General features: G+C 41.2%; 1 protein-coding gene across 1 annotated transcript in view; it reads left to right on the plus strand.

Annotated features, from left to right (window-relative positions):
- Positions 1-2824: 2824 nt before the first annotated feature.
- Mcmdc2 (minichromosome maintenance domain containing 2) overlaps positions 2825-14155 on the plus strand; it is a 31522-nt gene continuing 20191 nt past the window's right edge. Inside the window, exons 1-8 of the mRNA XM_041667807.1 lie at positions 2825-2918; positions 3003-3133; positions 3207-3266; positions 6777-6972; positions 7581-7703; positions 7819-7923; positions 10803-10928; positions 12903-13140. Of these exons, the coding sequence (XP_041523741.1) occupies positions 2825-2918; positions 3003-3133; positions 3207-3266; positions 6777-6972; positions 7581-7703; positions 7819-7923; positions 10803-10928; positions 12903-13140 (1073 nt within the window). The remainder of the gene's footprint in view (positions 2919-3002; positions 3134-3206; positions 3267-6776; positions 6973-7580; positions 7704-7818; positions 7924-10802; positions 10929-12902; positions 13141-14155) is intronic.

Below are 14155 nucleotides of genomic sequence, written 5' to 3' on the forward strand. Positions count from 1 at the left end.
TGACACTAAAGCGTTCCCGTCAGGACAGTTAGGAGCTATAGCTTGAGCTTCCACGTGCAAGCGTTTCTGTGGACGCATGTTTTCCGTTCTCTTGGAATTGGCCCTGTGAGAGTCTACCTCAGTGTTTCCAAAGTTTACAATGCTATTTCGCATCCCCACCGGCAGAATTTGCTCTTTTGTTTTTTAACACAGATATCAAACGTCCTTGTATTATTAACTAAAGCAGCAGCGCTGCACGGAAGTGGTGCGGGTGGGACTGGTTGCCCTGGTGACGGGGGGCGGAGGTCCCGGCAGACTCCGCCCCCGCCAACGGTCGGTGGGGGGGAGCGCGCGTGCGCAGGAGACCCGCTGCAGACCGCGCGCTGCAGCCGGTCCTGAGGCTCAGGTGGGTCACGTTCCAGAGGTGGCCGGAGTGGCCGGGCTCTCGGGACCGGGTCTCCTGAGGGCCTGCACGACCCGCGAGCCTGTACTCTCGCGGTGTGTGAGCCTTGGTCTCCTCAGCCCTGACAGGAGGGAAGACTTGTCCCCGTCGCCCCGCTCTGTGTCCTTTCCTCCTCATAATTCCCTACTTGTAAATGTGTCCATTCCCAAGACACGAGTGTGAGTTGTTTGTGTTTTGTTTTTCTCTGGATAGCACTGGCCGTCCTGGAACTCACTCTGTAGACCAGGTTGGCCTTGAACTCAGGGATTGACCGGCCCCACTGCTGGCGGAGGGCTGGGATAAAGGCGAGCGCCACTGTTCCTAGCAAGACTTCTCAGATGACAGTTGAGCTCTGTGTCCATCTTATGAAGCCCCTCAACGCCAGATCCAATTTCTCATCGCCCCGATTCCTACCTGGCTGACTGCTGCTTGAAAACTCCCTTGGTTTTTTTTTTTTTTTTTTTTTTGAGACAGGGTTTCTCTGAAGCTCTGGAGCCTGTCCTGGCACTAGCTCTTGTAGACCAGGCTGGCCTCGAACTCACAGAGATCCGCCTGCCTCTGCCTCCCGAGTGCTAGGATTAAAGGTGTGCGCCACCCCTGCCCTGCGAAAACTCTCTTATTTGGAGGTGCTGGGATGGAACCTGGCCTTGGGCATTGCAACTGTTGATTTCAAATCAGGGTTTTGCTAAGCAACTCAGTTACCCAAGAGCTCCTACATAGCCTGAGGCTACCGAAACTAGCTTTTAACTGTCTGTCCAGCCTCCTGAATGTGCAGCCATGACCTGGCCTCGATTTAATAGTTTCCTCTCTGTTGTACAGGTTGGTCATGAGGTCCAGAACAGTCTTTAAAATTCTAGAACTCTCTGGGCAGTAGTGGTGGATGCCTTTATCCCAGCATTCACTCAGGAGGCAGAGGCAGGTGGATCTCTGTGAGTTCGAGGCTACCCTGGTCTACAGAGTGAGTTCCAGGACAGCCAGGGCTACACAGAGAAACACTGTCTCAAAAAACTAAACAAACAAACAAATAAAATTCTAGAATTCATCTCCTCCAACCCGTTTTGTTCTATATATCCTAGACTGGTGCATCCATCTCTTAGAAATACAACACTAGTTGAAAATTGATTATTGCCTGTTTGCTGTTTCAAGGTAGTCTCCAAATAGACAACAGGAAGAAGCTAGTTTCCAAAATTTCGAAAGTATTCTGAACTTCAGGTACTAAGTGGGTGAATTCAATGACTCAAATGGGATGTCCGCCAGTATCTTTTGAAAACTCTACCCATTTTAGTAATTCCTACTGAAAGCCAACTTTGTTTCTTTGTTTGTTTTGATGGTGCTAGGATTGAACCCAGCTTTGTGTGTGCTAGGCAAACTCTCCAGGACAGCAGTTTGTATTTAGGGTCTCAGAGAAACTCGCTTTATCCCTTCAAAGTAGAGTGCACAGCTTTTCTGTTAGCCCGCTCTCATCAACCATGGCCCATACATGAGGATGGCCAGATTTTGTGAAGTATTTCCCTTACTGTGTTCTGTGGTCATTGGCACGGTCATACTTCTATTACAAGTTATTGCATGGTTGTTTGCATAGCTGCTATACTTGCTGTAGGCTTAGAAGGGATAGGTCTGACATTGTGTATTCCTGGTGCCTGGGGAAAGTGGGTTAGCCAATAAATAGTAGGTATCAACAAGTTGATAATGATTCTATACATGGATTAGTCATTATTTCTTACTTCTCTAAGTTGGATTCTTTGGAGGCATGTGCCAATCTTAATGATATCATTCCTAATAAACCTCCTAAACATCACAGGGACTGTTGGCATATCTTGTTTCTAACCAGTGTTTTCTGCTCAAGTTGTTTATAGCTCCCTCGGGTCCCAGGGATCAGACTCACTCCTCAGACTTGGCAGCAAGCTTCTTCACCCAATGGGTCACCCCAAAATGAATTTATGACACAATTTGTACCCCATTCATCCTTCAGCTGCGCTTACATGGGATGATCATCATCTAAAATTATTTGTTTCAATTTTCATTTTTTTGGAGTGCTTGAGCTAGAAAGACATTGGAGTATCCTGTTAAGTTTGTGGTCATAACTAAATATTTATTAAACTGTTGTTTGAGGATGGAAGTATGACTCATTGGTACATAGTGGTACCTGCTTGCTTCTGTGGGGTCTGGGTTTAGTTGAAAGGTTTTGTTTCTCCTTCAAGTGGAAGGATTTAGAGCCGGAAGGTTTACCTAGTTGTATTCTCAACTTTAAGTTTTAAGAATTTGTGAGTTTTATAGAGGTCTTCAAAAGTAAGCTTTACTTTGTTTCTAGGTTTCCTCATTCTTTATATGGGCTTCATCACTTGTAATCCCTTCCAGCTGTGGTTAACTCGCTAATAACAGAGGAATATCAACGAGGAGACAATGGCAAATCTACAAATGAAAGAGGCAGCCCTTGTCTATCTTGACAGAAGTGGGGGCCTTCAAAAGTTTCTGGATGACTGCAAGTCCTACGATGGTACGTCAGCAAAGGTGGCTGACAAGAGCCTCCGACAAGTTCCCACACATATCTGTCCTGACTTTCACATTTATGTCTTCACAGATTCAAAACAAAGTTATGCTGTTTATCGGTTCAATGTTTTAGTAAACCCCTCTGATGTTGTCGAATTGGATGCTGAACTTGGAAATCACATTTTACACCATCCCTTAAAAGCTGCTCAAGTTTTTCAATCAGTAAGTTAAGGAAGAAATAATTCCCACATCCAATGGAAATTTTGGTAACTTGTTTGCTCATTTGAAATCATAGGTCTGCTTCGTTGCTGTCAAGACTCTCTCCTTAATTGGACAGTTACAGACTGAAACTCAAGTAAGTTTTAATTAACTTGAAGTTTTGGAAAATCGGGTGCAGATTTCAAAATAACATATAAATTAATGTTTTCACACATTTATTTCACATTTCTGGGGCTGGAAATGGCTCCTCAGCAGTTAAGAGCACTGGCTGCTCTTTCAAAGGTCCTGAGTTCAGTTCCCAGCGATCACATAATGGCTCACAGCCATCTATAATGGGATCTGATGCCCTCTTCTGGCCTGCAGAACACTCAGACATAAAATATAAATAAATAAATATTTTAAAATAGGATACATTTTCCAAAGTTCAATATGCAGTTTTCTGTGTCAGATTTTCTATTTTTTTTACATTTATTTGTCATTTTATGCTCATGCTTATCCCATCATTGGTGTCTGTGGGTCAGAGAACACTGGGGAGCTATTCAGGTTTGCTCTTCTACCATGTGGGCTCAGGGGATGGAGATAAGGTCAGGCTATCAGTTTGCGCAGTAAGAGCTCTCTCTTGCTGCTGAGCCATCCCACAGGTCTGTGCATTTGACGTTCATTGCTGTATCACCATATCTGACAGAACTATGAGAAGGAGGAAGAATTGTTTCAGTGCTACCCACATTCAAGACAGGTCTTCCCATGACTACCCACCCATGTTCAGGGTAGGTGGCTTCCCATGGTTAATCATCTCCTAATAATACCAGTGTACTCTGTTAATCCCTAGATGCTACTGAATCCAAGTTGACAGCCAACATTAACCACAAATATCTTAGTATGCTTCATCTTTCCCATATAACCTATCACTTTTTTTAAAAAATATTTATTTATTTAATTATTATGTATACATATTCTGTCTGTGTGTATCTCTGCAGGCCAGAAGAGGGCACCAGACCTCATAACAGATGGTTATGAGCCACCATGTGGTTGCTGGGAATTGAACTCAGGACCTTTGGAAGGGCAGGCAATGCTCTTAACCACTGAGCCATCTCTCCAGCCCCTAACCTATCACTTTTAAGAGTAAACATTTTTATAACCATTTCAAAAGTAGCCAGAAGTAAAGAAGTTAATACAATGGACCTCCACGTACCTGTCCTTCAGACTCAGTGATACAGTGTATGTGGTCACTGTTGAAATAAGGGCAGCGGGGCTGCGTCCCTGGCACCGGCCGCCCACATGGCTAGCTCTAGCTTATGCCCCGAAATAATTACACGGAAACTGTATTCTTTTAAACACCACTTGGCCCATTATATCTAGCCTTTTCTCGACTAACTCTTGCACCTGGACTAGCCCATTTCTAATAATGTATGTAGCCCACGAGCTGGCTTCCCAGGAATGATCTTAACCTGCGTCTGCCTGGAGTGGGAGAATCATGGCGACTCCTTGACTCAGCTTCTTTCTCCCAGCATTCTGTTCTGTTTACTCCACCCACCTATGTTTTAACCTATGAGGGCCAAGCAGTTTCTTTATTGCTTAACCAATGAAATCAACAGATAGAAAGATGACCCTCCTCCATCAGGTCACCTGTTTTTATCTGGACTATTTTAAAGCACACCCCAGATGTCCTGTATCTCACCCAAGCATGCTTCAGTGTCAGCTTCTAGAACCTGTTGCTTTCTTATGTAACCACCTTTCTTGATACCATCTAATATCTAGTCCATATTTTAATTTTTCCAATTTTTATCTGAAGAGTTTGTTGTTGTTGTTGTTTTGGTATGGTTTTGAGCCCACAAGGCCTGGATCCCCCGACCCTGAAAAGAAAGACAAATCAATATCTAAACAAGGCTCGCACATTGCAGGGGTTTCTTCTGTACAGCTTTCTGAGCCTTCTTCAGCCTGGTGCTTCCTTTTGTAACACTGACTTTTTAAAAGAAGCTGGTTAATTATCCTATAAAATATTATTAATCTGGATCTGTTTAATTACTTTCTTATGATACTTTATGTTATTTCCCAGTGTGTGTGTATGTATATATATATATATATATATATATATATATATATATATATATAAAAAATAAGACATGACTCTGAGGCTTAGGTCTAGATTCAACTCATTTTAACAACATATTACATGGTGCTATGTATTCCATATCTTAAGAACATAATGGATGTTTCAAGGAATTGTTTATCCCAGCCGTCCTGCTAGCTTAGCCCCGAAATAACCACACAGAAATTGTATTCATTAAAATACTGCTTGGCCCATTAGCTCTAGTTTCTTATTGGCTAATTCTTACATCTTGATTTAACCCATTTCTATTAATCTTTATATCGCCATGTGGCAGTGGCTTACTGGGAAAGATTCTAACCAGCATCCATCTCAGGTGGAGGATCCATGGCTTCTCTCTCCTGACTCTGCCTTTCTTCCTCCCAGCATTCAGTTCTGTCTTCCCCGCCTACCTAAGTTCTGCCCTTTCAGCTAGGCCAAGGCAGTTTCTTTATTCATTAACCAATGAAAGTAACATGCAAACAGAAGGACCTCCTACACCAAATGGATACCAATCTTAGTGATGTCACAGTTGATCAGTGGTTCAGATGTTACTGTTATGATCCCACCGCTATAAAACTTCTTATCAACTTTCACCTGATGGTTTTTGAATACTGGAACCTATTATTTTGTTAGCAGTTGTATTTGTTTTATTTTTCTAATTTTCCTACCCTTTCTGAATTTATTATCTCAAATTATTCTATAAAAGAAACTGTCTGGCCTGGGGATGTAGCTGGGTAAGACAGCATTTGCTTAGCATGGGCAATTTTAGTCTCTAGTGCTGAAAAAAAATGAAAATGAAAATAAATTATTATTTACCATTATTTATTTGGTTACATGAAATAGAATTTGTTTGGAAAAGGGAGGATAAATATTTGGTTATTTTCCTTTTTAAAGTTTTCAAGAGTAATGACTTGAAAGCAGGTAGTAACTGTAATACTGACCAATATTTCTCTTCTTTTTCTCAACAAGAGGAATTGATGGACTCTTTAGTCTGTCTGCAAGTAAAAGCACTTGTCCCCGAGTGACTACCTGAATTCAATACCTAGGACACACGTGGTAGAAGGAGAAAACTGGTCCCCAGATTGTCTTCTGACCTCCATATGTGTGCTGTGGCGTGTGTGTGTGTGTGTGTGTGTGTGTGTGTGTGTACAGTAAGTACAATTTGTTAAAAAATTTAAAGAAGATGCCCCAGTGCCATCTCCTGTATTTTCTGTCCCTGACTTGGAATCACTAATTTCCTACTGAAGAGCTCTGATTCCTTAAGTGAGAATTAATACTTTGAGATCACAGTGTGGGCACTAAAGTTCCCAGTGATAGTGGGCTCACATTGTTTTTAGTATACATATCCAGAGAATGATTACTTTTACAGGAAAAATAGTTCGTTGTAATACTTTTAACTAATATGCTATAGGATTTGTGTTTTAAACTTCATGTTTTATCTGGTTTAATATTTGGTACATAACAACAATAACAAACTGCATACTATTCTTACTATATGATAAGGCAAGTCAAATTGGATCACAAGTTTTATTAATAGCCTTTTTTTGTTCTTATCAGATCAGTATTGTGCTGAAGTTAACACACTTACCAGCCCTGCCAAGTTATAGTCTTGACCTTTGTGAATTTCCACTTAGTTATACATCTCAGAGATTTTATATGATGCAAGGAATTGTGATTGCAATGACAACTGTAACCAAGTACACACAAGGTGCAAGATTCCTCTGCTCAGATGAAGTCTGCCCTCTTTCCAAAGGTCTGTGTTCAATGGGAAATGAGAAGCCAAACTGTTTCCTACCAAACCATATTTACGTTGGTGACTAATCAAAGTGAAATAAACAGAGATATTTTGGTGTCTCTTACCGCTTTTATGTTTACTGTGCATAATCTTGAAGCAGTCTTTTCCTGCACTCCACAGTTTAGTCAGTGTTACATTATCCTGGAAGAGCGAATGAGAACTGTTTGCTCATGCAGTTCCTGTGTTTGAAGTCTAACCTAGTCAGCCTTTTTTTCTGTGAGACTTCTTTCCCACTGACCCTCACAGCTGGTTGAGTTGGATGCTTCCTCTCTCCACTCTGAACTCGGCAAATGATGCCATATACTGAAATTATGTTTCCCAGCCACACACAGAAATTGTGTGTTTAAATGCCCATGTTACTAGTGCCTTAGCACAGTGCTTGGAAAGAAACAGCCATGTTGCTAGCACTTGGGAGGCTGAGACGGGGTTCATATCTCACCAGGGCTACATGGTGACAACCTATCCAAATAAATAAGTAAAGCATGCAATAAACATTAACTGGTAATTTAAATGATTGAAAATAGCTAAATCTGAGAGCAGTTTAGCTCACCACTGTTTTCTTTCAGGATTTCAGTATATAAGAGTCCATGTGCCTGGTGCTACCGAATCTGCAACAGTAAGAAATGACTTTTTGTGCAGTCTGTGCTCATCTTCACTTCAAGAAGACAGAAAATTTAGAGTACTTGGTGGTAAAAAAAAAATTACCATTTTGTGATAATTTTCAAAACAGTCTCTTGTATTTTAATAGGAAACTTAAAACTGAATATGTATTCTACTAACAATGTTTTTGTTCTTTACCTTAAGATAAACAGATAGTTGAAATCATTACCACAAAAGCGCTTCATGCTTTTCAAGGAGATTGTAAAAAACAGCCATTTAGGTTTCAGTCACTTAGTATTTTCCTAAGAGGTATGTAAAATTCTGTTTGAATTCACAACAATTTGCTATAAAATATGGAATATTGTTTATGCTCACATATAATCATATTGACAGTTCAAGAATGGAAAGTCACTTTTTTCTTTTATTTATTCTTATTTCATACATTACATTCTGACTGCAGCCTCCCCTACCTAAACTCCTCCCAGTTCCCTAATTTCCCCTACCCGCCCCCCCAGTTCCACTCCTCCTATGTTTTCCTTCATAAAAGAGCAGGCCTCCCAGGGATATCAACCAAACACAGCATAACAAGTTACAATAAAAATTGGCCAGCTGGACTGTGACTGAAAAAGCATGGGATAAAACTGGACTCTCTGAGCATGGCGAACAATGAGGGCTGATGAGAAGCCAAGGACAATGGCACGGGGTTTTGAACCTACGTAATGTGCTGGCTTTGTGGGAGCCTAGCCAGTTTGGATGTTCACCTTCCTAGGAATGGACGGAGAGGGGAGGACCTAGGACTTACCACAGGGCAGGGAACCCTGACTGCTCTTTGGACTGGAGAGGGAGGGGGAGAGGAGTGGGGGGAGGTGGTGGGAGGAGGGGGAGAAGGGTGGGAGGAGGGGAAGGGAAATGGGAGGCTGGGAGGAGGTGGAAACTTGTTTTTTTCTCCTTTTCTCAATAAAAAAAAATGGAAAAAAAATTGGCACAAACCCTAATATCAAGGCTGGACAAGGTAACCCAATAGGAGGAAAAGGGTCACAAGAGAAAGAAAAGAGTCAGAGACAGCCCCACTCCAGTCAGCACCAGGGTATGAAAAAAAAAATCCACAAATGTGGTGAGGGCTAGACTTTTCTAGCTGATGGGTAAATAAGGAATAACATACTTTCTGATGGTAACTTTCTCTTTTACTTCATCTTAAATAATCCTCTCTGAGAATCTCTGTCTCCACACAGCTACATTCTTTACATACAGCTACGTGTCTCTCTTTACATGCATACATCTCCATGCACGTAGCCTAAATGGTGAGAGTTCTCAGACAGAAAGCAAACAGTTGACTGAACCTTGAGCTTGTAACACAAACTGAGGCTGGGACTGTGTGACAAAAGTCAGTTGCTGAGAAAGTTATGGCTACTAAAGTCGCTTCAACCTCTGACCTTGAATTAGCAAACACCTGGGAAAATGACCTCATAAATTTTTCTCTAGGGGCAACCATAGATATTCATCTCCCAGAGCAACCAGTCTGCTTGGAATTTGTTCTGAAGTCTAAAATTAGCTGTCTTTGTGACCAAGAAAACTATTGCTTTCCTATGTCAATCTGAATAATGAAAAATATCATAGTGTTATTTCTATTCACCAGAGTAATACAGATAAAGCAGAAATCACCTGCCTGACCATTCCCAGCTATATGTGCCCAATAGATGGAACACATACATGAGATAAACACACACAGTGGGAAAACACCCATAGCAGTTCTTAGGGAAGGAATGAAGTGGCACATGAGAGAGATTACAGACAGGAGCAGTCAGTTTCCACAGCCAGTGCCCCACAGACTTCCCTAGTGGGGCTGCCTACAGAGAGTCACTTGTCTGGTAGGTTGGCCTGTTGAGTACTAGTTATCACCTGTGGATTACTCCCACGGCAGCTGTCAGCACCCACTCCAGTAGTCTTTATCAGGAGTTACCAAGTTGCAGGGTCGTGGCCTCTTTATAGTAATGATACCACACTGTTCTATAAGTGTGTACTTTGTGTTCATATTAGAATATGGAGCCAGGTGTGGCAGTGTGTGCTTTTAATCCCATCGCTCAGGGTTACTCGTGAGTTCAAGGCCAGCCTAATCTACACAGCAAGTTCCAGGCCAGCCAGATCTACACAGTGAGACCCCACCTCAAAAGAAATGTATTAAGATATGAACATCATAAAAGAAGAGATTTGGGATTTTGCTGCACATAGTAAATATTTGTTAAAGATGAGAATGACATTTACGTATGACTATTTACTGAGAACTGATGAATAAGTGCAAGGAGCTAAGTGTCTGCCATGGAGCAGGACATCACTCACAGGATCAGGCACCAAGGGAAGAAGCTAGAGCTGGGACAAAAATGGAGCTTTACCTTTTTCATTGAGCTAAAAATTGAGAAATTAAAAATATTTGTTTAGAGAGATGACTCTAGTAATTCCGCATCCTTTGTTGTGTTTTTTCATTGTTTAGTTAGCTTGAGATGTTCAGTGCTTGTGTTCAGGTGTGAGGGGGGAGGTAAGGGAGAGAAAGGGCGTGTGTGTGTGTGTGTGTGTGTGTGTGTGTGTGTGTGTGGTATTTTTAGTATATGTACTTGTTCCTGTGGCCATGTACATGTCAGTACTGTAGATCCTACAGATCTCTCTCTCTCTCCACACTGTTCTTGAAACAGGGTCTCTCACAGAATGCGGTGCTCATCCAGTGCGCTAGCCTGGCCCCTGAGCTCCAGGAATTGCCTGCCTCCCCACTAGACCACTTAGCACTGAGGTTACAGGTGTGCTCAGCCCAATAAAGTGCACGGCAGGCCTTCTGTGCTGCCGTGCCCAGCTTTTTACATTCTTTAGCATTTAACCAAAAGATGTTTTATCTTATACAGAATGGTAATTTTTCCTCTTGACTACATTGTAGGTGAATATTTAATTAACCTAGTTTCTGTATCACATGCCTCTTGAAGTTAATTCATATAACTTATAAATGTTAACATACATCAGCAATAAAATGGCCTTGGTTTCCATTGTTGGTCCATTGCATATGGATACCATACTGAACAAAAGTAAATGCTTCACTACTAACTGGGCTACTGAATGGTCACTGTTCCCAGATATGTGAGCCATACAATGATATGCAATTTTCATTTAGTAAATGCTATTTCTTTTGTGTTTAATAATCACAGATGAACTAGTGAATAAAATGAAAATAGGAAATGAATATAAAATTATTGGAATTCCAGTCTGTATCAAAACTTCACAAACTGCTCTCTGTGTAGAAGCAAACAGTATCACTCCTTACACAGCAAAAGGTAAGCTGAAGCATATATGTTAACATACACGTTAAAGTCCATGAATTCAACAGTGTTGCTTACTTTTGTGCTAGGCTTTTTCCTAAGCAGTAGAAACACAGTAAAACAACATCAGGCTGTCTCCTCCTAATTTATATGGTAGGTGGTCAGACAGGTGGCCACTAAGCCAAGTGTGGGGATACGCACACATGTAACCCCAGCACTTGAGAGGCTGAACACAAGCTTAGACCAGCCTGAGCTGCATAATGAGATGCCGCTCAGCTGGAGTCATATAGCAGGGCTCTACCTCCAAATAAAAGACACAAAACTATCCAGTGGAACAACCCTGCATCCGAGTGTCATTAAGGAAGGAAATAATGTAATTACAATCTTGATGGAATTGAGGACCTTTCTTGAACTAAATCTTACATGGACTTTTTGTAAGTTAACAGTGAGAAAACTGTCTCTGACATTTTTCTGAGCATGGTAGTGTATACAAATCTAGTGCTTGGTGGCAGAAGCAGGAGGATCATGAGTTGTAAACGGAGACTGTGCATTTGTTTCCTCTCTGCCCAGACCCAAGTAATCACACAGAAACTCTATTAATTACAACACTGTTCGGCTGATGGCTTAGGCATATTCCTAGCTAGCTCTTACATCTTAAATTAACTCATTTTTATTAGTCTATGTATTGCCATGTGGCTGTGGCGTTCCCTCATTTTCTACATGTCTTGTTTCCTCAGCGACTGGCTGGCTTTACTCTATTAAGCTTAAACATTGGCTAAAACAGCTTTATTCATCAACCAATAAAAGCAATACATAAAAGCCGGGCGATGGTGGCGCACGCCTTTAATCCCAGCACTCGGGAGGCAGAGGCAGGCGGATCTCTGTGAGTTCGAGACCAGCCTGGTCTACAAGAGCTAGTTCCAGAACAGGCTCCAAAGCCACAGAGAAACCCTGTCTCGAAAAACCAAAAAAAAAAAAAAAAAAAAAAAAAAAAAGCAATACATATACAGGACATCCCACATCAATGAGTTCTTGGTCAACCTGGGGTACACGTAGTAAGAAGCAGAAACTCTTTCAGGTTGCCAAGAGTTAAGAGATTCATTTGTTCAGTAAGTTCAAAGTAACTGCTGTGGTCTGAGGAAGAGATCAGTAAGCACTGTCTTTTTCTTTCCTGAGTCCTGGAAGAGAACAGATATAGGCAAGGGGACTCAAATATCACCTTCCTAGCAACCAGTGTCCCTGAACAGCTCCAGCATGATTTAGCATTACCTAACTACAAATGGAGAGCAGCCCTACCTTTTCACTTGCTTCGTGTCTCAAAGGCTCGTTAAATTTGAATAGAGTGGGAAGTTAAGAATCTGCAGTAATAGAAGCCCAACTTGAATTTAAAGGCAACTGAATTCTAGATACTTCAGCTTATCTTGGAGAGAATTCTTAAACAAAAGAAACTCTTGAAGAAAGCAGCATAAATCAATAATTTGGTGATCATTTTCAGAACAAAACTGAAATGTAGGTAGAAAGTGATTTCCTGTGTCTACAGATTTAAGCACTGGTGTGTGACAAGAGTTAGCAGGCCTTCCTGTCCATGGCATGTATGATTAGAGGAGGTCTCTACTGTGAGAGCAGCCCAGGCAGAGAGCAGGGACAGCCATACCGAGCTTCTCTGTCGTTTACCATCCTTAGGAGCTGGATAGGATCAGGGTGGAGAAATCTGAGAACGTTACAGTGTAACATAGCACAGTGTTTTCAAAGAGAATATAACCCAGTGTCTGTGGGCAGGAGAAACGCTGTCAAGGGAGAAGGAATGATTTGCCCTAGTTCACAACCATTCGTGTGGGTGCATGCGAGGACTGAGATACAAAATGATGGACAAGCACGACCACCAATCACAACATAATAAAATTTGAGTATAGTACATTAGAAGAACTGTATTTTGATATTATTTTTGACAAATGGAATCAAATATCTGTCATTTTTATTTTCTTTCAGTTCCTTCAGGAATTAGTGACAACTTTAGGTGTCTCCTGTCCTTGACTTCTGCTTCATGTTGGAAATTCACGGCAGTACTTGCCAATGTCTTTGCATCACAGATCATTCCTCCTGGGACTTACAATTTGCTCAAACTCTGTTTGCTGATGAGTCTAGTACAGACAAGCGATGGCAACAGGGACCCACAAGACTGCCTGGATATTTTAATTATAACCACTGACACTCTGCTTGTAGATAGGTAAGATGTGTGCCAGGAAGCTCTCAAATTATATATTACTCTCAGATTTGTGTAAATTCTTTCTACTGATATTACTATGATTATTTAGAATTCATCCGAATACTAAAATGTTTAAATAGTTATTAAGAAAGTTCAAAACTTTTAAAACATGCATTTAGAACTAAAATATTTGGTTTTAATATTTTAAGAACCTAACCTCAAAATTCCAACCATTTCCCCAGTCAGACCTTTACAGATGCGTCCCCAGGCTTCCTTGCACAACACTCTTTAACTCAGGATTTCACTTTTATCTTCAAATAATCTTCCATCTAGGATTCAGCAGCCATTTTCTTATTTTTCTGACACATTCCATTCAGTGACACAGGTTCCCTATATATTGCTCTGATAATTTATTTCAGTCTTTCTTCCATTTCTTAATACCATAAGATAATTTTCCTGCTCCTTTCTTTTCTTTTCTTTTCTTTTCTTTTTTCTTTTCCAAGACAGAGTTTCTCTGTATAGTCCTGGCTGTCCTGGAACTCTCACTCTGTAGTCCAGGCTGGCCTCAAACTCATAGGTCCACCTGTCTCTGCCTCCCAAGTGATGGGATTAAAAGGATGCACCACCACTCCTGTCTAATTTTCTTCTTCTTGAGTTGACATTAACAAGTGTTCTCTTCTGAGTACAGTCATCTTGTTCAATGTGTTTTTAGGATTGATTTGCTTGTATGAGTCAGTAGTTTGTCATTTTTATTGAGAAGTCCATTAATATGAGTATATGCAATGTTTTTATTCTTCTCCTGATGACGGGTTGTGCATGTGTGACTATTATAAATAAACATCTGACTATTTTAACTTTTTTTGGTGATAGGAATCAACCCCAGGGCTTGGTGTGTAGTAGACAAGCCCTCTACCATTGAGCTGCATGCCCATCCCTGCTGTAACAATTTTTGTGTAATTTTGTGGAGTGTTTCATTTTCTTGGATAAAGACCTGGAATAGCATTGCTGGGATGTAAGGTTGATGCACATTTAATTC

The sequence above is a fragment of the Microtus oregoni genome, unplaced genomic scaffold, assembly GCF_018167655.1.
Source record: "Microtus oregoni isolate MIOR12 unplaced genomic scaffold, Mior012 000017F_ref0000208, whole genome shotgun sequence".
Taxonomy (NCBI): Eukaryota; Metazoa; Chordata; class Mammalia; order Rodentia; family Cricetidae; genus Microtus; species Microtus oregoni.